Genomic DNA, 26,506 nt, shown 5'->3' with positions numbered 1-26,506 from the left:
TGTACAGTATTCCACTTAATCCCCTAACCCTACCCGTGTTACCCAAAAAATAAAAACACCAAAAAGAACAGCCCTGGACTGTTTATTGAGCTGGAGAGAGACTGTGACTGTGTGCCTGGCTACGGGGAAATTTCTGTAAAAGGGAACTCTAGGCAACTTTCCAGTGGCTCCTATGGGGGTAGCGCTACATTCAGAAAATAAGCACCTCTATGTTAGGTTATAGTGCATTTCAGATTCGAATCTCACAAGTTTTAGGCAGGTTTGATGTGCTAACATTTATTAATATGGAAGGTACGTTTTAAAACCACACAAAAATGCATTTATAACACACCACAACCAATAATGCCAAAAAACATGTATGAATGTACCCTTACAAACAATCACAACATGGTATTTTTAAAACTATTTACAAAATTCTGAAATCAAGTGTAAAGCATGACATCTCCTGTTTGTTAGAGTACTGTAAGTTAAAGTAGATGGAAAGGCTAACATAACCCAAGTTAAAAACATTTTCTCCCCACTGTTCCTACAAATGCTGCACTGCACTGCATTTACACTGTGATTTCTAACAAACGGTATGCAGCATTGATTGTGGGGGGATAACTTGAGTTATTTTAGCCTTTCTTTCTGCTTTAATAAATATTCTGTAAAAATAGATGTGGTGTCTTACCATCAATCATCTGGTAGACTCTGAATTTTATTTTCCAGAATAAAGAGAGTGTCAGGTGTATAATTTCCAGTCCAGTACAATTTTTTTCATCATAAAAGTAAAAATATTTACCCACATGTTTTGAGGGGCTTTACTGATCTTCCTTCGCAAGGGCTTGTGAAATTAAAAGTTGTGAGAAAGCTGGACTGCAGTAGATTTCCCTACCATGTAATAAATGCCTACCCTTTTTTTTTAAGTGCCTGCTCTGGTCACCAGCCTAACAGATAGACCCGTGATCTGGCAGGCCCTTCAAAAAAAAAAAAAAGACAAATGAAAACTGAGCTGGACTGTAAAAGACATCTTGAGCTCTCTTTATTCTGATACATTTACTAGGACCTCCTTTTTCGACCCAACAGATATTAGAGCACACATCCTTAACTTATATATCAAGAGATGTTAATATCTACCAAAGCACTAAAAAAATCTCCTTTCATGTTCTAAGCTTTGCCTGTCTTTAAGCCATCCTTTTCCCCAACTTACTGGATTCCCTGCATGTTTTACATTGTCGCCTCTACTTATTCCTTTGGTTTACTTTCAATTTCTAAGGAATACATATCCCATGTCACTTTGCGGCCTGCAGGCAGTGATTCCTGTACTAACTTTGTCTCCTGAAATGCCTCCTCTCAGCACCTCTGTAGTTCAGAAGTAAGACTCTGTGAAATGTGTGACACAACAGTGCTACTCACAAGGCAAAGTGAATGTGTCACAGAACTAAATGTGTGGGAATCTTCAAAAACTACGTTTTTAATTTTTTTTGTGGATATTTATATATGACTTTACATTTTAACCATAGATACACTTTAAGCGACTTTATTTTCTGGTACTGGAATTCACCAGTGGAATTAGATGGGTTACAGTTAGTAACACAGCTGCTTTTCACTTATTCTGGTTTTACATTCATATTATTATAACTATTAATGATAAAAATATTAATTACGACTAAGACAGAATTTTCATCATGATTAGTGTGTTGAGCTTGTTACTATCTATCTATCTATCTATCTATCTATCTATCTATCTATCTATCTATCTATCTATCTATCTATCTATCTATCTCATTATTATAAGGTTAAACACCTAACATATATTAAACAGACCAAAGTAGCAATGATCAAGCCATAAGACTCCTTGGTGTTAAAAGAGGATTCTTTAATTGCAAATCGGGTAAGGTCTCATCAGTCTTGTGGGAGTAGTACATTGACACCAGATCAGTCATGGCATGCTTATGTGCCATCATTCTGGAGTGTCTATAGATTTAGCATCAGTCAAGAAATCTGATATATGCTGTGTCTTCCTATTTGTGCCTCAAAATGGTAAAGAAGTGTGGGCGTTTTAAAGATGAACAAAGATTTAGTGCCAGTAACCTGTCTTCACTTCCTCCATCTTCAGTGTTATTTATTAAAATCAGTCAATTCCTTTCGTGGATTCTTACCAGATCCCGCTCTTACACACTGAATTGTCACAATGATATTTTCCTAATCAAAAGCAATTATTATTACATTTAAGAAAAACATAGGAGTGTGACTGCTACTTTTTGTGAACATTAGTTCATCTCTCTTTCATTATCTTTCTCAAATGGGATTTTCTCTATATTTATAGATGATTCAGATCCCATTTTGAACACCTTCACTGCTAAGTTCCAGCAATGGAAGGATGTGATTTTTTTTAGGCTATTATTCGTTTTAAAGTGCAACTTTGTCCAGGCTATAGACATTTATGTTTTTGTATAACAAGCAGTTAGAGACCTATAAAACAAGCCCTCAATGACCTCTCTAGCTATATGTACTGTGAAATAATACAACCTCATAGATTTGCAGGAGGCTGAGTGCACCCCTTGGCGTTTTTTATACGTGCAATTGTGGGGTTATTTTATGATGACAGGCATGATTGTTTATTACAAAATGTGAGTTGTTTTAATTGTCTTATGTTTTTTTTTTTTTTATAAAATATAGCAGTATGTACTATGAGGTCCTTTTTTTCTGATCTAAGTGGAGAGGAAAATAGCAGTTGCAGATGTCTAAAGAATATTAATCCCTGAAGGTAAAGAAACACTATATGACCTCCTATAACCTATGAAGTCAATTTAAAGAGGTGTGTGCACATCTATTACCACAGAGGGTGTGAAAATTAAAGCAGAACTACACTACATCTGAGAACCACAAACCATAAATCCTGTTTAATTCATTATTATTTTTCAATGAAAATTTGCCCATCCGAACATGTTTCCATGCTTTATTTTGTTGATAAACCAATTTAAAAAAGCCCCCTAGCATTTCTAGCTCTAACCGTCTTGGGTAAGTGCAGATGATTGATGTAGCACTTACTTCCTATAAGCCATCTGCCCTTAGCTCAGGCTTGAAGGCAGGAGGATGTGCTTACCTAAGAAAATCCCTCTTCCCAGTCCTGAAGACTCCTGGGATGTATGCCATCATTGTTTTCACTAATGTTATATTTTATCAGATATACAGTATATGTTATGTGATTGGGAAAGGATATGAGCACATTTTATAAGGCTATAGCCTTTTGTTTGTATGTGTGAATCACAGATACGTGTCAGCTACCTGTTGGATAAGGGGGGAGTATTACCTGCGTGAGGATTTACATTTTTGTTCAAAATTACAACAAACTCTTTAAAGTCGGGTTTCAGTTGGTTACAGAACCTACTGTTGGTTTAAAAGAAAAGGCTAGATTGTTAAAGCTCTTTTACTGCTTGTTGCAAATACTTTAATGTCCATAGTCTGGTCACAGGTGCATTGTAAATAAGCCCCACCATTGTTTCATGTTTTTTGTACATGCCGATGGGAGGGGAGCTTGAGCCAGGCATGCCATGGATCAGGGCATATGGGAGACCAGATATCTCCTGTTCATAGACAGCTTGGGTATTTAAAAAAATCTGATACTACAACTGTTCACAAATAAACCTACTGACAAACACCAATGAAGAGTTCCGGAATCTCTGCACTCCTTGAAATCCTTTAATGTGTATCATAAAAACATACTACTGAAAAGTTTACTCAAAAAAAGATACAGAAGGTAAACTTACTAGATTGTGTTATCCGTCACTACACATCGGACTGACTGCCAATCTGGTAAGGAGTCTTGCACATCTTTTATAATCTGTCATAAAAAAAGAGATCTCTAAATTCAATTTTATTAACAGAAATTTAAAGTAGACCTATTATTAAAATTTACACTTCATGTAACCAAGGCGACAAATCAGCTTTGCTATTACCCTGTAATTTTAAGAAGTGTTTAATAATTAAATGATATTATTTTTTTAATTTTTTTTAATATAAACTGTTTATTAACAAAAACAATAACTAAAAGGTAAAGACGTAAAACATTAAAACACATTTGCTATAATGTTAGATTTATATAGCTGGCCTCTAAAGTAGAGAACTGGCAATCAAAGAGGAACTTTGGGCAAACAGCAAAATACAAAGATGAAATATATAGTATTAATTGTTTTATATACAAAAGGATTGTAAATTCTGGTAATTTAATCTTGCAATCACACCAATGCTTCCTATTTCATGTTTCACTTTAGATCTGATTTCAATAAAAAAGGTAAATTGGTCTTTAAAGCGGAGTTCCAGGCAAAAATTAAACTTGGTATTGTTTAAAAGATCGCCCCATCCCCCTCGTTTTTACATATATATATATATACATATATATATTATATTTCTCTTTATTTATTACCTTTTCCTTTGTTGTTTCTGTCAAATTCCACTTTACCTCGCCACGGTGAGGTACGTCACTTCCGCGGCTGCATCGGCTTCTGGGATTGAAGATATAGCAACCCCAGGAGCCGATGCAGCCACAGGAGTGATGCACCCCCCCCCCCCCTGACGCCACCATCGATATGGAAACTGGGCCAACACAGTGGGCATGCTTGCTTCACACTGCTCATGCGTGAGATCTACCTAGGATGTACCTAATCCCGGAAAAGAGAGCCAGCGGGCTTTACATGCCCACAGTTAGGATGGCTGTGCTCTGCAAAAGGAGAACACAGTAGGTAATCAATGCTGCACAACAAGTGAAAAGGGAACACTGTTATCAATTGCCATTTGTAGAAGAGCAAGTGGTAATAATCCTGGGGGTAATTTAGGTAGCTTTAAGTTATGGTCTGAACAGGGACTCCTGTGAGCTGCACATTTTTTGCGCTCTGACAAGTGAATATGCATTGCTGACCTTTTTAATTAACTTCAAGACTCCAACTTTGGGAATATTAGAGCCCAGCAGCTTACTCCCTTCCTCCACTCTCTGCCCAAGCCCATCTTCTTTCACTTATGCCAAACTTTGCCAAGGCAGAGGTGTAGTTTGAAAGACCCTTTTTACCAGTTCTTACTGGGCATACACTCCCAACAAGACCCACCCTATCTTGCTAAATTGCAAAAAAACTGGAATATTGCATTCCCCGATCATCAAAAAGACTGCATCCTACTTACAAGATTTTAACACCAACAAGATTTTAACTAGCTGTACAGGACCCCTTCTGTTCTTGTTAACAAAGTGATCTGTAAACAATTCACCAACTAAAAAAAAGTGAGTCAGCGCTCACTGACATCAGATGGTATCTACTTGAAGAGATAAATATAAGCGGAACTAGTGCAAACAAAAAACAAAAAAATAATGAAAAATGAACAAAATCCATATAGTAAAAAAAGGTAAACGGCCCAATGAGATGAAACAGCAGGTGATGACTGGACAGGATACACACAAGCCAACAGCTCCTTGTAGAGGTTTGGGTTTCCCTCAGAAACAGAAATGAAAGGAGAGAGAAGGGTGCCAGGCCAGTGTAGGTAAAAACAACACTTTAATAAATATCCACTTACATCTGAAAACCTTGCAAGCCGCGTGTAGAGGTGCTGTGGTATCGTGTGCTATTTCCCATGAGGGGGCCTTAGAAACATGTTGTGGCCCACCCCCTCCCCAGCTTGTGTGTCCTGTCTTGCCCTTGTTCGTAGAGGCACGTGAGAGCCTGCACCGCCACCGTTATTCTGTCCACCCGCGCAGTGGGTCCCAGCTTGTGTGAGTGGTTTCTTTGCCCGGCGTTTCTTTCTTCAGTGGTGGTATCTCAGAGTTTGCTGACGGTGTGAGTCCCTGTTGTCATTCCCAGTGGGTCCAGACTTTACGCAGCTACCCTCCAGTCCACCCTATCTACTGTCCTGGGAAATAGCACACAAAACCACAGCACAATTCTACACGCAGCAAGGTTTCCAGATATAAGTGGATATTTATAAAGTATTGTTGTTTTTACCTACACTGACCTCCTCTCACCTTTCAACAAAGTGATCTGTGCTGGAGATGTAGGGCACACAAACACACACTCCTGCACATATTCTTAGTCTGGCCTGCCATAAACCACAGATCCTTCAGATAACCCAAAAACTTACGGACATCTCTCTCTCTTTGACAACCCAGCTGCTGTCCTTTTAACCACTTGCCGACCGCCGCACGACTATCTACGGCGGCGGTCAGCCCCTCACAGGCAAAGTGACGTAGGTCTACGTCGCTCGCCTGTGAGGGTTTAGGGAGCGAGCGCGCGCCGCCGGAGGCGCGCTCCCGCTCCCGCGTGGTCACGGACCCCCCCGCGCGTGTGACCGGCAGGCCCGATCGCCGCCGGCCACTCTGCGATCGGCGGGGGAGAGGGAGAAAGTCAGGCAGCTTGTGTAAACAAGCTGCCTGTCATTCTCCTCTCTGTATGAGAGATGATCACATGGATCTACTATGTAGATCCATTGATCACTCTGCATACAGTTGAAGCCACAGCCAATCACAGTTATAATCACGCCCCTAGGGACACACACAGCCCCTCCCTCTCAAATAAAGTTAACCCCTTCACTACCAGTGTATTTTTACAGTAACAGTGCATATATATAGCACTGATTACTGTAGAAATGTCACTGGTAACCCCAAAAGTGTCAAAAATGTCAGTCAAGGGTCCGATCTGTCCGCCGCAATGTCGCAGTACCGAAAAAAAAATCGCAGATCGCCGCCATTACGCGTTAAAAAAAAAACAACAAAAATGACAAAAATCTTTCCCTTTGTTAGTAAACGCAATAACTTTTGCGCAAACCAATCAAAATACGCTTTTTGCGATTTTTTTTACCAAACATAGGTAGCATAAAACAAATTGGCCGAAAATATTAAAAAATTTTGATTTTTACATTTTTTTTGGGGGGAATTTCATATAAAAAAAAGGGAAAAATATTGCTATTTTTGCAAAATTTACGCTCTTTTTTTGTTTATAGCGCGTGATCAAAAAATCGCACAGGTGATCAAATACCGCCAAAAGAAAGCTCTGTTTGTGGGAAAAAAGGACGCCAAATTCGTTTAGGTACAGTGTTGCACGACCGCGCAATTGTCCGTTAAAGTCACGCAGTGCCGAATCGCAAAATACCCTCTGGTCGTTTAGCAGCCAAATCCTCCGGGGCTTAAGTGGTTAAACCTGACGCCTTTGTCCAGGAAACACTACAGTAAATCACTCTTTAAACATCTTCTAAACGCTGCTGGAGCCAGTGTCCCTAGTATGTGGAAACAACAGTCCCCACCTACTGTAGCACAATGGTCTGCCAGAGTGAACAGCATACAACATATGGAACAACTGACCTCTGCCCTTGGAGATAAGTCTGAGGAACATAGGGGTACCCCCCCCCCCCGCTCAGCCACCGCTTCTGGTCCTTCACCTCTCCCCTTGTCTCCCCCCCCCCTTCATTATATTTTCTTTCTTTTCTCCCTCCCCCACCCCTTTTTCTCTTTCTTCTCTTATCCTCTCTTCTATTACGTTTCCCTATATACACCTATAAAAAAAATGAAAACTTGGTAAAAGCTGGACTCATACATGTCACTGATGGAATATCCTTCCTGAGAGATACAGACTTGCCAACTTACAGTTTTAATATTCTAGTGTGACACATGTCAACTCAAGTTTCTTTGTCTACTATGCATATATCAGTGCTAATTACTAGACATGATGTATCTTGTCAACATGTTAAATCTGGATGTAAGCCTTTAAGCCTTCCAATAAAATATTTAAAAAAGGTAAACTTTAATGGTTCTAATTATTTTTTTTAATAATTACAAGATTAAATACTGATATATTATAAAACATTTATTATGAGAAGCTATGTTTCCAAAGTGTTCTGGGCTTTTTTTATAAGATAGCTGGTCACTCTTAAACAGACACCCCAAAGAGAGCTGAATGGACTAGAGTCAGGTAGGGATTGAATCTTCCTCTGATCATTAAACTATATTTATTCCTAACTGAGCAACCACTGGAGGATTGGATTATACTATGCTGGCTGCAGACAATAAATATGTTAATATTTATATGCAATATTTTATATGAAATATTTCAGTAAAAAGATAACAGATATTACATTTTCAATTTTTAGTTCAGAACATAGTCAAGAAAATATACAAAAAAAATCCTATACTCGCTTTTTCATTTCGAAATGATTATCACATAAAAACAATATGTGGAGGCAAAGTTTGTTTTACTACTGTGCCAATTATAATGACATTTTAAGACTTCCAGTGTTTAATACTTAATTGACAAGCTAAAAAATAGAAAATGACAGCTCTAAATGAGAGGATTATTAATGAATTTTTCATACATTTTTCTGTACATAAAAAACATTGTTACTGTACCGGTGGATCTGAATAATTCTATTTACAGTGGCTTAACAAAATAATATAAATGAAATAATGATAATCATTAATCTATTTTTCCCCAGAATTGTAGATAAATGTAAAGGAAACAGTAACAGCCAGAACTTGTCTCTTGGCTAGTAACCATAATAATAATATATGTTATTATAGTAACATATTTCATGAAAATCAATGAATGTGTTCCTTTGTTCCTTTGTTGCCTTCCATCTTCTCTATCAAGATGTAAAGATAAGCTACACTTTCTACACAGAAAACTGGGATGATACGCATATAGATGGGAACTACAGATAAGTCAACAGATAATTGTGCTTCAAAAATAATTACAAGTACTAATCACATCAAAGAACGTTTTATTAGTTTGTTTAACAGGCCTTGTTGTATCAAGTTTAGTCATGTGCATGAAGGCAAGCAATACTTTAAATATGTGAGACAATACTTTTATCAAGATGTGTGAGCTTGTGATAGATGTCTCATGAGTTTAATTTTGTAGCATTCTTCCCCTGCAACTCTGAATTCAGATCTCTCCAGTAGTACCACCAGCATGGAGCTTCCATGCTTTCCTTTAAAACAATTATAAGCATGTTAATTAGCTTTCAAATCTAAGTCCCCTGACATTTTATAAATGTGCCGAAGTTCTGTTTCTATGAGGCCACAGCCTCCCACCAAGCCTTAGACGCTTGTCCTAACTGCATGGTGGCACCACCACATCATTTAAAAGAAGGTGTTTGAAGTGCTGCCATCCCCCATGAGGATGATATGATAGTTCATACATGAACATATATCCAGTATATTTGTCTTTCTAAAACCTGGTCATGTGGACAGACCAAGAGCAATGGAAGATCTAAGATAATCTGAACAATGAGCACTAATGCCTTTTCTTATCTAAGCAATTCTCATTCGGGATGCTACCTAGTTTTTGCTGTTTATGGTGGCTCATTTCTGCCTGATCACAATGATCTAAAAATCCAAATTGCTAACTCTAAGATATAGTAATGGGTTTTATCAAGTATGGAGTTTACCTAGTCAACACACCTCTTTCAAAAAGTGCGTTACCATTCACAATTAGGTTTATGCAAGAATTTAAATATCAGTCCTGAATTGTTTAAATGTGCAGGCTTTTGTTTAAAAAAATACACAGAATGCAGAATTTAGGTGACCTCTGACACACTGCCACAAGCTGGACACTGGAACAAACATACATTTTTCTAAGTAAGCCTGCACAACTATAATAATTTAGGAATTAGGCTCGGTTCACACATCTGCGATGGCAGACATCGTATGTGATTCGGAGCGCACTGCTCTGAAAATCACATGTGATGTCTGTGCGATGCAAAGTCAGCCATACAGATAGTATGGCTGAATTTGCATCTGATTCGGCACAAACACACACAGGACCCTTTTTTGGGTCCGCAGCAGAATCAGATCGCATGGTGGTTCACACCTATGCGATCCAATTCATGTCCGAATGTCAGATCGCACTGCGATATGTGAACTGATCTGGGGGTGTCGTTAACTTTGAATTGACACCCCTAGCGATTTGCATATGGCAGTGTGAACTGCCTTTAAATATTTTACACAAGTGCAGTTGTGGCTGGTCCCCGTTAAACTGTCTCTAACAGCAGCACAGTGTAAAAATGAACCTAAAATTCAGATCTCTACAGTGGCATCACCAGCATGTAGTGTGCATACTCTGCTCTAAAAATAATGTAGCATTTTAATTAGTTTTCAAATCAGCCCTAAGATAATGAAGAGTCCTCTGCAAGTCACACTAACCATAACGGACATAAGAAACGCACCTATATAATGCATCTTACTAAATAATGGAATTTAAAAAATGTTAGCAGTCTGATGAGGCCACTTTAAAATTTGTGAATCATTAGTGTATGATGTCATCCATTGCCGTAAATGTTTAATGACACCAGTGTATTTATAATCATAGCCTTCACTTCCTGTTAACTCCAAATTTAGGGTGTGCTTCCCAGCAGTGTTTTTTTTTTTTTTTTACCAACAAGCTTTGAAGTTCATATACACATTTATATACCAAAATGTCCTCCAAAATACCAGTCAGAAGCATTTTTAGGAGCAGAAGTTGCAAAGATGATGGGATGATGTGTCTGTTTCTGGACTACGTGTAACAGCTGACATCTACAAAACCCAAGAGGTAACTGTTTAAATCCTGCTTGCTGGGACAGGGTTTCTCTAATGTATGTAATCTAGATGTATGAAATAGTCGCAAGTACTCAGAGGTTCTCACTTAAGCCCACATGCACAAATACGGACAAACAGCCTACTTTGAAATTAGATTGCCAAATTGGCAGCATCTGCTTACAATTTTTATAATTTTTCTGCACAATACTGCTTAACCACTTAAGCCCCGGAAGATTTTCCCCCCTTCCTGACCAGGGCCTATTTTGCGATTCGGCACTGCGTGATTTTAACGGACAATTGCGCGGTCGTGCGATGCTGTACCTAAACTAATTTGACGTCCTTTTTTTCCCACAAACAGAGCTTTCTTTTGGTGGTATTTGATCACCTGTGCAATTTTTTGATCATGCGCTATTAACAAAAAAAGAGCGTCAATTTTGCAAAAATAACAATATTTTTCACATTTTTTTTTATGAAATCCCCCCCCCCCCAAAAAAAAATGTAAAAATCTAAATTTTTTTTACATTGTCGCCCAATTTGTTTTATGCTACATATGTTTGGTAAAAAAAAAAAATCGCAAAAAGCATATTTTGATTGGTTTGCGCAAAAGTTATCGCATTTACTAACAAAGGGAAAGATTTTTGTCATTTTTGTTGTTTTTTTTTAACGCGTAATGGCGGCGATCTGCGATTTTTTTTTGCGGTACTGCAACATTGCGGCGGACAGATTGGACCCTTGACTGACATTTTTGACACTTTTGGGGTTACCAGTGACATTTCTACAGTAATCAGTGCTATACATATGCACTGTTACTGTAAAATTACACTGGCAGTGAAGGGGTTAACTTTTTTTTGAGAGGGAGGGGTTATGTGTGTCCCTAGGGGCATGATTGTAACTGTGATTGGCTGTGGCTTGAGGTGTAGGAACAGTGATCAACGGTCCTACATAGTAGAACCGTATAATCACTATTCCTACACAGGGGAGAATGACAGGCGGCTTGTTTACATCAGCCGCCTACCTTTCTCCCTCTGCACTGACGATCGGCAAGTGACCGGCGGACATCAGGTCCGCCGGTCACACGCGCGGGGGGGGGGTCCGTGACCGCGTGGGAGCGCGCCTCCGGGGGCGCGCACTCGCTCCCTAGACCCTCACAGGCTAGCGACGTAGGGGGCTTACCGCAACAGTAAATAGTCGTGCGGTGGTCGGCAAGCGGTTAAAGTAGAATTTGTAGAAAAAAATTAAATTCTGTGTTTGTTTCTGACCAGTTTGTGCAGTAATATGAAAAAAAGTCCCCATCGTACAGCTCAAAGCTTCATCAAGAATGTGCGATTACTACAGCACCATCTGATGGTGAAATCTGGTATTTCAAGAAGTGCCATTAAATACTAAGGTTCTCTCTGAAAATCACTTTATTTCATTTGAATTTATTATTTCAGTTTCTGAGTTCTCTAAAGCAATATGTATAAGCATTTTGTTGTACTTAAAAAAGATTCAATGGGAGATGGGGGACAGAAGAATCCAAATTTCCTTACAAATTCCAGTTAAGACCACTAAGGGTGGTTCTCATAGCTATTCTAAGTTAAAAGTGGGTGAAACCAAAGAAAAGCATATCCACTGTGTTATATAAGGAAAGTTGTGCTGTATACTGATTGATTCTTAATGAGAAACTTCCAGGCACTTTAATATGACAGTAAGACATAAATGCTTGGAAGTTGACGCTTCCTTGATTAAATAAACACAGTCATGTTTAATGTACAGTTGCCCTTTAATGGGCCCAAATCATCTCACTCCCATAAACAGAAAGAAAATTGATACAGGCTGCACAATCTGTGTTTTATTAATAGCCCAAAGTACAACTCTGTGCAGAAGATCCAAAACTGAGTTGTATACGTGGTAAGTATACACCATCCTATCACCAGACTTTGATTATTCAACAACTAGATGTTCTATTTAAATTAAATCTCATGAGGGCCCTCTAATTATTACTGATAAACATAGTAAAGTTAGCAATCTGTAGTATGTTTTTAACTAAGTCTAGAGGTAAATATCACTAAATTATGTCAAGTCATTTCCGAATGGCAGTGCTTAGGTAAACATGGGAAATTTTACTGTATGCATTGTATTCAAGAATTTAATACATTGGGGTAGCTTTCATACCATGTTATTCAGATTTCAAGTATATATAAGAATGCAGTATAAGTGGGAGTTGTCCCTGCACTGAAAGTGTTCATTGCTCATTTTGGACTACAGGCAAAAAAACCCCAAAAAGATGATTTACTTACCTGATCAGATAAGTAAAACTGTTTCTCCTCTCTCCTAGATGGAAGGAGCAGATAACCCTTATAGTGCAGGAGCAGCCCCACTAAAAGGATCCTTTTAAATTTTACTGGAGTTGGGCTTTAACTAAAATATCAGTTGTATGCTCGCCACACTGGTTAAAATCTGATTGTACAATCTCTTTTAGCTCTTCTAATGTATTTATGTAGTGCAAGAGCCTAAAATTGATTGGATAGTTTAGACAGGTCCTCATATTACATAGTTTTAGCAAATCTGAGAGATTGTACAAAGAATACACAATTGGAATGTAATGTCTATGGTGAACATTAGGTATACCTGAACTAACTACACACAACACACAAAATCTGATTGCACAGTCTCATTTTAGGATTACCGACATATGTATTGTGGAGGACATGCCTAAACAATCCATAGCATTATGCGAAAACATGTATTGGTTGTTGGCATAGTTGGCCCAGGGTCTCATCACAAATAATTTACAGAGAGATAATACATACTGTAAATGTTAAACTCATTGAGGAATTAGATGCAAGTATTATCATAGTTAAATAAAGAAATTTCAATTCCCTGTCAAGGGGATGAGGAAGATAAAATCAATTTCATTTATATCCAGTCAGGTAGGTCTTTACACTATTGGTAAACCTAAAGGAGGTTGTACAATCATACTTTAAAAAGACTAAAGCTAGCCACACAATTTAGAGTCAACAACAGTCTACCTTCCCTTGACAAAATAATTGGATGCCCAAACATGCCTGTGTGTGTGTGTGTTCATTTTTAATTTTTTTAAAAATTGAATATATTAAATTTTAAAGTTCTAAGTGAGGGGACACATGACTCCAAATTAATGCTAAAAAGTTTAAAAACAGAACTTCAAACCGGTCATGGATGACCCTCAGTTTGATGTGATCCTGCAGTGCTACTCCTACAGGCTTATTCAGTTCTCCATTAATATTTGCCTTATGTCGAGCCAAGACATAGAATCTTGCTTCTCTTCTGGACTTCTTTTGACACGCTCAATTGAGCGCATATATATGGTCCCTTCCGGCACTGTCAGACATTTCATGAACTCATCCAATTTGAACAAACCTGTTTAGATTGGAAGCCGCTTGCCCATTCCCGTTCTCTATGCCTTGTTACTCAACCTGGATGCACCGACAGATTTACCCTTCTTACGAAAGTGGGAACGTAGTTTTCACACTTCCTTCTCACAAGCCTAGCAAGAAAGGATCCTTTGTTTTGCTCATAAGGCATCTCTGGCAAGTAGATATCAGGAGGGAGGATATAAACTTCTCACACAGTGGTACAAGACTCCAGCTAAACTACATTGAATAGTTCCCCAGGTACTCATGCTGGCACTGTCAGGAATCTGAAGGAACTCTCATATATATCTCTCGGGAGTGCCCGAAACTAGAGAGTTTCTGGAATGAGGTAGAGAAAACAATTCAGACCCTGACAGGAGTCTCCCTTTAAAAAAAACTAGCTGCATACCTCATGAACGACAACCCATTATCCAACAAGAAATTAAACATTTCCCTAGTTAAACAATTGCTTATGGCAGCCAAGGTCTTTATACTGGCATTGTGGAAATATACTGCCCCCCCCCCCCCAAAATAGCCCATTGGTGGGTGGGAGTTGCTGAAATCAAGGAAATGGAAAGCCTGACTAGGATCCTGAAGGAACAAGAGGAAACATATTTATTTTATAGGGTCCAGGCTTTCCTTGCCTCTCAGTCTCAATTTACCCTCCTATTCTCTAGTACACCAGGTAATCAGGGTTATGAAAGGAAAATCTGAATGGCTGCACACCAAACTGAGATCCAAATGTTTTTATTAGCATAAAACCATGAAGAACATGAAGAGCACTACATGAAGAATATCTCCTCCCTTGCTTGTACATGCAGTGCTCTTCATGTTCTTTATGGTTTTATGCCAATAAAGACATTTGGATCTCAGTTTGGTGTACAGCTGTCCGGATTTTTCTTTCATTATTGCTTCAACCATTATTGCTGTGACTGGGCGAGCACCATGCAGTGAAGATATCATGCTGTTGGAGCCTGCTTACCTGTAAGCAGCGTGGATCTTTCGTGCAGATAATCAGGGTCTTGGACTTTGTGGTTGGAACCATCCGAGAGGGAGACAGTTACTTTACCCTGTCCCCCCTCTTTCTAGTTTGCCTCAGCCCCTACTTTCTTAATATTGTCCCTTGTTCTCTGCTCAATACTTCTTTCTGTGTTCTATGCAATAATGCATATGTAATGTTATCTTTTGTAAAACTAATAAAATATGGTGGAATTCAAAATGTTTTGCTCATTTCTGGCAGCTCTTTGCTTGGACATACAGCCTATTGCATTTACAGAGACATGTTGTTGTTGTTCTTTTTTTTTTTTTTCTGTATACAGATGTGTCGTGTTATAATGGATGTACTCCTTATCTTCTTTTTTCCTCTACTGACCAGTTCCCACTTGGGACAATGTTACCTGGTAATGTAATATGCGCTGGCTGTTTTGTATTGCTTTTCCAAGTTCCATTATTAAATAAAAAGTTTTTTAAAAAACAACAGAACTTCAGCTTTGCCTCTTGTACTTGGTGGAAAACAGTGCCAGTTTAATTTGTTGTATATAAATGTAGCGGGTGCCTCGCATCTCCCATGGCCATGCCAAGCTGGCCGATGCTCTTACTGAGAGGAGAGAATTGCCTGTCAGCTCCTGTGGGGGATTTCTCCCCCCTCCTTCTCCTCACTGACACAGTCTCTGCTTATTCTGCTCCCTCCCCTGCATCCTCATTGACAGGGAGAAAAGAGCCTATCAGCAGCAATCAGCAAAGCATTCTGGGGCATGTAGTCCCCACCAAAAACGGCTCCATAGCCTTATATAAGAAAACAACTATACACCCCAGGATTCTCTGTCAAGAGGAGGAGAAGAGGCATCCGTTTTGTCTGCTGAGGAGAATTCAGTCACCACGAGGAAGGAGAAGAGACTGGACCCAGGGGAGAGGTGTTGCCCCTCTGGTCAGTCCACTGCATTGTTTCAGGCATCCACGGCCAGTTGGGGACATCCAGCCTGAGAGAGGGGAATCCTAGGTTAATTTCCAGGCACACCTGCACCGACGGCCATAAAGCGTTCCAGTGTGAAGTGACCAGTCGGGGTACCAGAAGAGTCTGCCTGTTCCAGGACATTCGTTTGAGCCTTAACTGCAGGATTGGTGAGAGGGCATTTGCCCCTCTGCAGGAAACAAGGACTCTGCACACAGATAGAGTTACTTCACTTTGCCCTCACTTGCCAGAACCTGGATCTTATTGAAGCCCTGTTAAGCAGTCACAGTGTCTGCCTTGCTTTTCGGATACTGTCAGCATACCCCAGTTACACTTTGACAAGCAGGAGTTCTAAGTGCACCAACTAAAGTGGCTAGCGGAAGATACAAGGCTTCATCCCTCTTCCAAGGGACTGAAGTTACTGGTGCCATATGGGCGAGCACACACACACTCAGAGCTCTGTATAATTACTGTATGTGTAGTGTAGTCTGACCTTGGAGTTATGCCACTAAACACTGAATTAGGTACAGTGTTTATAGTTGGGCCTGTGGTATCAGGGGATAGAATCGAGTGGTCAGACATAAGAGAAAGTCATTCTTCTGCTCTCCTCCTGCCTAGACTCATAGTGCTAATTTAAATAGAGGTCACCAAGCTTGTGTAAAGTTGTTATATTGTGATTCATTGTTGTTTAAGTGCTTGCCTCTGCTTCTGGGGTAATTTACGGTTGTGGAATCCCCTAGAAGCAGCCTGATATATTATATATCGAGTTATATTGCTCTTAATCTCAGTTACTGTTCTTCAGCTAATTCATTCAAGAATACACTATTACTTTGTTACTTTTACACAGAAACCTTATAGTAAAGAAATTTCTCTGTTTTATCATAATGTGTGTTTTCATTGGTTTTTTTACACTATTGCCAGGTGTGCCAGAGGGGCAGAGATTGTTCTTGGGGTCGAGAGGCAGGGTATGGAACCCATTTTACATAGGCAGCTCCTGCGGGGGTTGTGCTACATAAACAAAAAATGTAATGCAAAGGTACAGGGCCCTGTCACAAAACGTAATGGATTTTCTGTATGTCATGTAGAAAACCTCTTGGACAAAAGATAAATGACTCCTGCGCTTGAGGGGTTATCTTGGAACGGGTATCCTGAGAATGCGATTCAGGTAAAATGGACGTAGTCTCGGCTGTGCTGCCACTCTCAACAGGTCGTGGTAACCCAAACAGACTCTAAAAAAGGAATGGACAGAGGGCGCACCAGCCTAGCGCATTATCTTTAAAACAATTTATTAAAATAAAATAGCATACACATTGTAGTCACAAAACAAGTATGAAACATGGGCAAACATGTGCAATCAAGGACCACCAAGAATCTCCACTGGGCTTCCTCTGCTGATGTAGGCCGTGGTAGGATGTGGACCTCCAAAGAACCGCTTCTTTGGAGCTTCACATCCTACCACAACGTGAATCAGCAGAGAAAGCATCTTGGACTCTGTTTAGACATGCAGCTACTGCTGCAGCATATCTAAAAACCGATCCACGGTGGATCCCTTTTCAGAGAAATTTGACATATTGCCTCCTCCCCGCCTGTTTTAGCCCTGTAAATGCCTCACTACCACACTGCAGCCGTGTGCATTACACAAGGCCACTGGGCGGTTGCAGTGCTGCCCCATTCACATAAATCAGTTGCATTTAGTGACGACGCTGCCTGCTGAATGCAACAGGGGTATAATTTTTGCCACAGAATGTGTACACCCATGTGGCTGAACTGCCTGTTTTTACTGCTTCCCTATCTGTAAATGACCTCTAAGTATCCTATTAATTCCTGAAGTGCTAATATTTTATAAATATACAGTAGGTACTACTGGAGGCTCAAGCATCATTAGAGGAGGCACAGGAGGAAAGGCTACTCTATTCTGATATATAGAATATAATGTGATCACTAGACTAATAATTAAAGGGAAGCAGCCATCATGACGTGGCACCCTGATCTCATGAATTCAGATGCATCTGAACCCTCTGCAACTACATTAAACTAAATTCTTTATGGTATGTGTCTTTTCTTGGAAGTGAGATTCCTGCTGTGATGCTATTCGATAGCTGCTTAGTTTCTTTCCAACATGTGCAGCGGAGTCATGTTATGTTCTTAGTAAAAATTATTAAAACCAAATGATAATATGGATATTCCGTGTTTATGCTCATTACTTTAACCTGAACTAGAAATTCTTCCACATAGTTCCCATTAACCAGTGGCCCCTGCAGTTTCCCATAACTGTTTTAAACATCTGGTCTTATCTATCAATAGACTACGACCACTACAATATTATTATTCAATATACTGACAAACGCGGTTAAAGCTGCTTCTTCATTTATCTCTGTGTATAGTTTTAGCAGCTCTTTAAAGTGGTTGTTAAGTCAGAAGGATTTTTATCTTATGCATTTAGATAAAAAGCCTTCTGTCTGCAGCAGCCCCCCTAATACTTACCTGAGCCCTATATCTATCCAGCGATGTACATGAGTGCCTCAGCCATTTGGGACTCTCCCTCCTGATTGGCTGAGACACAGCAGCGCCATTGGCTCCCGCTGCTGTCAATCAAAGTCATTTATCCAATCAGGAGAGAGAGGGGGCGGGGCTGAATCACATCTCCGTTTCTGAATGGACACAGGGATAGAAAACTGTTTCCTGTGGGTGCCCTCAACAGGAGGGAGGGGCCAGGAGCTCCAGCCAGGGATCAGAGAAGAGGAGGATCCGGGCTGCCCTGTGCAAAACCAATTGCAACAGAGGAGGTAAGTAAAACATGTTTGTTATTTTAATAGAAAAAAAATGAGACTTTACAATCTCTTTAAGTAAATTCGCTTTACATGTGAATGTTTACTTCTCAGAACCAAGTAATGCACTTTCTTACTTACGAGCTGGAATCATGCAATCTCTTGTGCTGTTGTAAAGCCTCCGAAAATGTTTATTGCAATTTGGACTTGTGAAGGAAAGTCGACCTGAAATGAAAAAGCATAAAATAAAAATTTATTATAAAAGTTTTTATGAGTTGTGAGAATGAAAGAAGCTTATGAAGTTTCATGTGCACAGATAGCAGGGCAGCAGTTTAAAGACATAGACAGGGCAGACTAAATGAGATATTATATCATAATGGCAAAATAATCTATCACAGCTTAAAGTAAACCTATGGCTAAATCAAAACATCAAGGCTAACAGCAACAGCAGGTGGCTGACAGCATAAGCTATGAGCATGTACCCGCTGCAGAAATATGTACCTTAGCACTTCTCAGAGCCCCCTGATACTGATATGTAAGTAGCAATTTGCTCTGAGTTTATATTTGCATATGAATAGATTTTCTTACCCATATGAAGATGCCTGACTCTACTGATAGGTAGCTGAGACATCAGGCACTACAATGTAAGGCATCAGGTAATACATTTTGGAATGGGACAGTGGAGATACATATCACAGCTGCCATGTGATCAGGAGCTTAGACATTCACCCTTTCTGCATACACTCAGCACTGAAAAAAAGCCCAGAGAATACTATTCTCCATTATAAAAAAAAAGTATTCCCCCACTCCTGTTGGCCCTTATTCAGACCAAATACTGTTGGTAAACGTATATGTGACATTTCTAAACAGAAATATATATATAGGCAGCACAGTGCCCTAACAGTTAGGTAAAAGTGAAGTATGGGAATTAAAAAAAAAACCAACATTTCTAAATTCACCTAGGTCGATGCAGCATCCATCCGATGCTGCATCTGTTCCCAGCAGGTTCTAAAGGCTGAGACCGCTAATCGATCAGTTCTCAGTCTTCAGTGAGCAGAGAGCCAGTGACTATCTGCTCTCTGCTCTGCCCCCCCAGCTCTCATTGGAGCGCTGGACTGTGGAGGGGGCAGGAGTGGCTGGCTCAGACTCTCAGCGGCACACTGAGGGGCTGGGCAGGCTGCAAGTCAGGCATCTGTGTGGATCTCAACATTAAAGTTGGGATCCCTCCAGAGTCTAGACCAGCTCAGTGACATTAGTCGACAGAACCAAGTGCACTCCTGTACCCCATAGGAAATGTAGGGCCAAAAGAGCCTAGGCCCTACTACTCCTAAGGCTTTGTGATACTGGGGTTATTTATTTCCCACCAGGTATCAGGCTATATTGATTTTTGTGGCTTTTTTACAGCACTTCCAACAATCCTAAAATGTGCTTGGAGGTAGGGGCCTAATCAGCTGCTGCCATAATTGGTGTGTATGATTGTGGGAAGACTTTACATTGTGAGCTGTTTCATGGGAATTCCATATTAGTGTTTTTATATACTGTGTAAGGTTCTGTGGATTGGCCCGGTGCTACACAAGACACCAACATAATTAAACATAGCAATACTATCAGTGACAAAAACCAATCTCTCTAACTGAACTTTCAGTTAATTAAGTCTTACAGTTATTTTTTTATTTTTAGGAAATAATCACAGCCTGAGAAAAAAAGACTGCCCTTTTCTGCCTGGTCTTCTGCCAGCCTGCTGCAAAGAACCTGTGCTCTATGTGTGGAAGCAGTGGTCCCTCTGCAGAGGTCCAATAGTTCTGTAATTAGTAAAGAGTATGCCCTTGCTGACTGGATAAATGGAGAGCTCTAGCTGTTTTTCACAGGGATGTGTCAGACGAGTGCGAAAAAAAAATTTGTTTTGCCTTTAAAATATATATAAAAATAATTTTTGAAATACTATCAAAAGAAAGCTTTGTTAGTCCCCAAAACATATCTGAAACATTTTTGTATTGTAAGTCAGAACACAATCTCTGCACAATTAGTAGGCTCCTAGCTGAAATATGTGAACTCTGGAGCATAACTGCTTAATGTTCTCATGTTTTATTTCTGTTCTAGCAATGCATTTTTATAAATCAAACTTACCTGTTAAATGCTTTAAAAACTTCTCTTTCATTCGAAGATCTCGAGGAACGATTTCTGCATGGAAATAAAAACACATCTTTTATAGAAGATTTTCATACCTTCAAAAATGATCCAGACTTTTCTTGAGCTACTTGATGTACTTGATAGCTAAAATAATATGTTTTAATGTTCTCACCCCCTACTTTTTTTTTACAATAGCAGGTAAACAGGCTGAGCCTGGCACAGCTTTCATTATGGCTGTACACAATCCTTTCTTCTCTATTTCTAAGACTTTATGATTAAGCAGTTGTGCAAAATGTGTTAAGGTAGCCGGTAACGTAATATGTGAAAGAATAATAACCACACGGGTACACTTCCTACTTTACTATAAACCTTCTGATTTTTGAATTGCAATCCAGTGGACCTGTTTTCTAAATTAGAACACTTGATATTTTGATGATAATGGGGTCATATGAACCCCAAACTGAGTTGCAGGAATGCAGATTCATATGGAACAAAGCGCCACGCTTATTTCCTCAAAATTTACAAGTCAGCAACACAAAAACCCTTAAAATTGTGTTTAGAGTGGCTGCGACACAATACTCAGCGCCAGTATGCTCAATAGTGTTCAGCAACATACATTTGCATTTTTAAAACATTGTGTGTTATACATCAAGATAACAAAAGCTGCTGCTATAATGAATATATCAATAGCAACACAATAGCGTTATATAAAATCAAACACTAGTAGCGGCGCAGTGGTGTAGTGGTTAGTACTTTCACTTAGCAGCAGAAGGGTCGCTGGTTTGCATCCCAACCATGACACTACCTGCCTGGAGTTTGCGTGTTCTCCCTGTGCCTGTGTGTGTTTACTCCAGTTTCTTCCCACACTCCAAAGACATGCTGGTAGGTTATGGGATCCTGTCCAAATTGGCCCTACTATTTGTTTGAATGTGAGTTAGGAACCTTAGATTGTAAGCTCCTTGAGGGCAGGGAATGATCTGAATGTACAATATATATATGTAAAGCGCTGCATAAAGCCATTGACTGCGCAATATAAGTACCCAAAATAAATAAATAGTAGCAGCGCTCGGTCAATAGCTTTTACTATTGACCAGCTTTGATATGTTAACCACATGAGGCTTGACACCTTGTGAATCTGTGCAAAAAAAGTTGATAAGAGAATTAGTGTCCTTATATTATTTTGATACTTGTAGTTCCATGCACCAGTCACCAGGGTTGTCACCGCATGACTCTCACTCCTCTGAGGGTTTAAACTCTCCGACAATACTGTTATCACACTTTTGTTGAGTGCTGTCTCATCAGTCTCAAAGGGATGAAATCGCTTGCACCAGGATCACTCCAGGAGTTTAGAATCTCTTATAAAGAAACGCACCTGAAACCTGCATGTTCTCCGATCAATCAGCCAGAAAGGTGTCCTTGCCAGGAAGCTGGGTCTTGGAGCTCATTTCATCCCCCATTAATGTACCACTGAAGAGCTAGAACAGCAATACCCGGGAGGTGAGCAGTCCTGTGTTGGTTATGACAGCTGTCTGTTAGAAGTGAGTTTCCTGTTCTCATGCTGACTTTTTCCCGACTGCTCACCTCCCAGGTATTGCTGTCCCAGTAGGAGAAGATGCAGGTTTCAGGTGTATTTATTTATATGAGATTCTAAACTTCTGGAGTGATCCTGGAGTGAGCGATTTCATCCCTTTGAGACTGATGGAACAGCACTCTAAAACAGAGGGGTGTGATAACCAGTGATGGAAGTAACTGTGTTTAAGTAAACGGCGTTACTTAACGCAGTTACTTTTGAGGGTAACGAGTAATCTATGTGATTACTCGTTCCCTCCCTGTAACGCCGTTGCCGCTACTTTCGGCTGTGTTACCGCAATTACATCTACTGCCACTAGATGGCAGTAGTTGTAATTGCAATTCCCCCTCTCCTCTATGACCGCTGTCTGCGGTACAGGAAAGAGAAGAGGAGGAGACTCAGACAAGGACCGGTGTAGAATGAAGATCTGTATCCCAGTGAGAATTGGTTTCCCCTGCGCAAATGCGCATGCGCCAGATTTCGGCAAAACAAGCCGAGCACCGAGCCGTTGGCGAGCCGATACAGCAGCATATATGTAACCCTTAGATGACTGAGCGGATGGAGCTGAAGGGGATACAGGTTTTCACAGCTACAGCGGGCAGAGAGGAGAGGAGAGTGAAGGTGAGCGGTGTGTGGTAGTGGGATGGTGGTCTGTGTGTGTGTGTGGGGGGGGGGCAGGGGTTCATTAGCTGCAGATTATTGCATTAAATTATCCTTCCAATGAAAATATAGGGTCAGCGTGGGATGGTGGTCTGTCACGGGGGGCTGCAGTGAGGTGTGAGGTGAGCAGGTGTGTGGTAGTGGGATGGTGGTCTGTCAGTGGGGGGGGGGGCTGCAGTGGGGTGTGAGGTGAGCGGGTGTGTGGTAGTGGGATGGTGGTCTGTCAGTGGGGGGGGCTGCAGTGGGGTGTGAGGTGAGCGGGTGTGTGGTAGTGGGATGGTGGTCTGTCAGTGGGGGGGGGGCTGCAGTGGGGTGTGAGGTGAGCGGGTGTGTGGTAGTGGGATGGTGGTCTGTCAGTGGTGGGGGCTGCAGTGGGGTGTGAGGTGAGCGGGTGTGTGGTAGTGGGATGGTGGTCTGTCAGTGGGGGGGGGCTGCAGTGGGGTGTGAGGTGAGCGGGCGTGTGGTAGTGGGATGGTGGTCTGTCAGTGGGGGGGGGGGGGGCTGCAGTGGGGTGTGAGGTGAGCGGGTGTGTGGTAGTGGGATGGTGGTCTGTCAGTGGGGGGGGGCTGCAGTGGGGTGTGAGGTGAGCGGGTGTGTGGTAGTGGGATGGTGGTCTGACAGTGGGGGGGGGGGGGCTTTTTGAAGTGTCCAGACAGTTCAGCAGTCCAGACAGGAGGAGGACTTGCAACAAGTGCTTTACAACAGGTATGTGCTTGGGGGGTGGCTTTGGCATGCGAGGGGGGGGAGGGCTCTGTCTCTGGCTGCAGCACATACATCATGTATGTCCTGCAGTCAGAGACAGTGCCCTCCCCCCATGCCATGTATGTTCTGCACTGCAGTCAGAGACAGTGCCCTCCCCCCATGCCATGTATGTTCTGCACTGCAGTCAGAGACAGTGCCCTCCCCCCATGTCATGTATGTTCTGCACTGCAGTCAGAGACAGTGCCCTCCCCCCATGCCATGTATGTTCTGCACTACAGTCAGAGACAGTGCCCTCCCCCCATGCCGTGTAAGTTCTGCACTGCAGTCAGAGACAGTGCCCTCCCCCCATGTCATGTATGTTCTGCACTGAAGTCAGAGACAGTGCCCTCCCCCCATGCCATGTATGTTCTGCACTGCAGTCAGAGACAGTGCCCTCCCCCCATACCATGATAAAGTGGGATATATGGGGGACCCTGCCTGGCCTGCTCTAAAGATGGATCTATGGCGACCGTGTTCTAAAGAGAGATCTGTGCCATAGATCCCCCTTTAGAGCAGGGTCCCTTATAGATCCCCTTTAGAACTCGGTCCCCCTAGATCCCCTTTAGAACAGGCCCTGGGGCCCTACAGATCCCCCTTTAGAGCAGGGTCCCTTATAGATCCCCTTTAGAACTCGGTCCCCCTAGATCCCCTTTAGAACAGGCCCTGGGGCCCTACAGATCCCCCTTTGGAGCAGGGTCCTTATAGATCCCCCTTTAGAGCAGGGTCCTCATAAATTCCCCTTTAGAACAGGGTCCTCATAAATCCCCCTTTAGAGCAGGGTCCCCATAGACCCCCCTTTAGAGAAGGGTTCCCATAGATCCCCCTTAGAAAGGGTTCCTCATATATCCCCCTTTAGAGAAGGGTCCCCAAAGATCCCCCTTAGAAAGGGTTCCTCATAGATCCCCCTTGAGAGCAGGGTCCTCATAAATCCCCCTTTAGAGCAGGGTCCCCATAGATCCCCCTTTAGAGAAGGGTCCCCATAGATCCACCCTTAGAAAAGAGTCCTCATAAATCCCCCTTTAGAGCATGGTCCCCATAGATCTATGGGGACCCTGCTCTAAAGGGGGATCTATGGGGACCCCTCCCTAAAGGGGGATCTATGGGGAGCATGGCCTGCTCTAAAGGGGATCTTTGGGGGACCCTGCTCTAAAGGGGGATTTATGGGGACCCTGCTCTAAAGGGGGATCTATGGGGACCCTGGCCTGTGCTAAAGGGGGATCTATGGGGACCCTGCTCTAAAGGGGGATTGATGATGACCCTGGCCTGCTCTAAAGTGGGATCTATGGGGACCCTGCTCTAGTGTCCCAGTACCAGTGTGCCACACCGCCACCACCAGTGTTCCACACCACTACCAAAAAAACAAAACAAAATACAGTTACTCACAGTTAGGAGGACTCAGACCCCCACAGTGTGCCACACCGCCACCACTATTAAAGATATTATAGAACGTAATTGCATTATAGAATAGTAAGTTACTTTTCTGAGTAACTAATTACTTTTTCAATGTGGTAACTGAGTCACTAACTCAATTACTTTTTGGGAGAAGTAATTTGTAACTGTAACTAATTACTTTTTTAAAGTAAGATGAGCAATACTGGTGATAACAGTATTGTCGGTGAGTTTAAACCCTCACAGGAGTGGGATTTATGCGGCAAAAACCCTTGGTGACTGGTGCATGCAACTACGACAAGTAGTAGAATAATATAAGGGCACTATTCTTCTTATAGACTTTTTTTTGCACAGATTCACAAGATGTCAGATATTGTCTCATATGGTTAACATATGAAAGCCAGTCAATAGCAAAAACTGTTGACGGAACTCCACTACTAGTGTTTGATTTTTAGGTCAGCAATACAATTATTAGATTTAAAGGATAAGTTCACTTTTAAAAAAAATAAATAAATAAATAAATACACATTTTCTGCAGGTAAAAAATATGCACTTAATATTTTTTTTGTGGGAGCCAGGAAAGTATCAGCAGATCACGGGCGCTATGCAGGGATCCTACAGACTGTCAGTATAAGCTGTCTGCCCGTACATCAAACTGGCAGGCAGTTTTACATAGACAGGAAGACTCAATGAGCAACCAGAGCGCTCATTGAGAACTACAAGCCAACAGCCAAAAGGATGCAGCCATGTGGGCGATCCAAGCACAGTCGTGCTCTTTTCAAAGTATGCGGGAGAAGATCTTTGGCCTGCTGTCACAGCGAGTACGGGGATCGGGGAGCAGCTGCAGGATCGGGAACATGTTACCTGTTCCACCCTAAAAATGAGTGGAACAGGTAACATGTACCCCAAGGGGAACTTATCCCTTAAATCTTGTGTACATGGCCAAGCAGAGAACTGACACATTTTCATATAAACCCCACTACATCAACCAGCTAGAGCAGATACAGTTGAATAAACAGTATTTAGCTAGGTCTTCACAGACTAAAAAATACTTCTAATTAAGTTCCATTGTAAAATTGCCATGTCTTAAAACTTCTAGCAGGCCCTCAATTGGCTCTAATGTATCCTGGTTGTAATTGGTCATTGCAAAATCATTTAGAGGCAATACACATTTAAAGTCTAGTACTACTTGACCTGAAACTGCCTTTTTCATACATCTCAAGTTCTAAAACTCTGCACATAATTCACAATCACAGGTATGATAAAATTACTTTCATAACAAATTCTTATCAAACGGAATGTATAAATACGTGTATAATGACCAAGTCTAGTGTCTATCAAATCTTAATTTCATTCTGTGCAACAATTTGTTGGTTTGTGGGCTGTAAAGCA

At 41.2% G+C, this 26,506-nt stretch overlaps 1 protein-coding gene across 3 annotated transcripts in view; it reads right to left on the bottom strand.

Moving 5' to 3' along the window:
* The window catches only part of ALKAL2 (ALK and LTK ligand 2), a 135,616-nt gene that overhangs the window by 56,219 nt on the left and 52,891 nt on the right, over positions 1 to 26,506 (bottom strand). For all 3 annotated transcript variants that reach the window (XR_014225043.1, XM_082251300.1, XM_082251301.1), the window contains 3 exons: positions 20,752 to 20,805; positions 18,766 to 18,849; positions 3,753 to 3,826 (listed from right to left, as the gene is read on the bottom strand). Coding sequence is in view for 2 of the 3 variants with exons in the window: in XM_082251300.1 (XP_082107426.1) it covers positions 3,762 to 3,826; positions 18,766 to 18,849; positions 20,752 to 20,805 (203 nt within the window). In the remaining variant the exon portion in view is untranslated. The remainder of the gene's footprint in view (positions 1 to 3,752; positions 3,827 to 18,765; positions 18,850 to 20,751; positions 20,806 to 26,506) is intronic.

This window comes from Pelophylax lessonae (assembly GCF_965119305.1).
Source record: "Pelophylax lessonae genome assembly, chromosome: 3".
In the NCBI taxonomy this organism is placed as follows: domain Eukaryota; kingdom Metazoa; phylum Chordata; class Amphibia; order Anura; family Ranidae; genus Pelophylax; species Pelophylax lessonae.
Note: the sequence above shows the minus strand (reverse complement) of the source record. Positions and strands in the feature narration are given on the sequence as shown.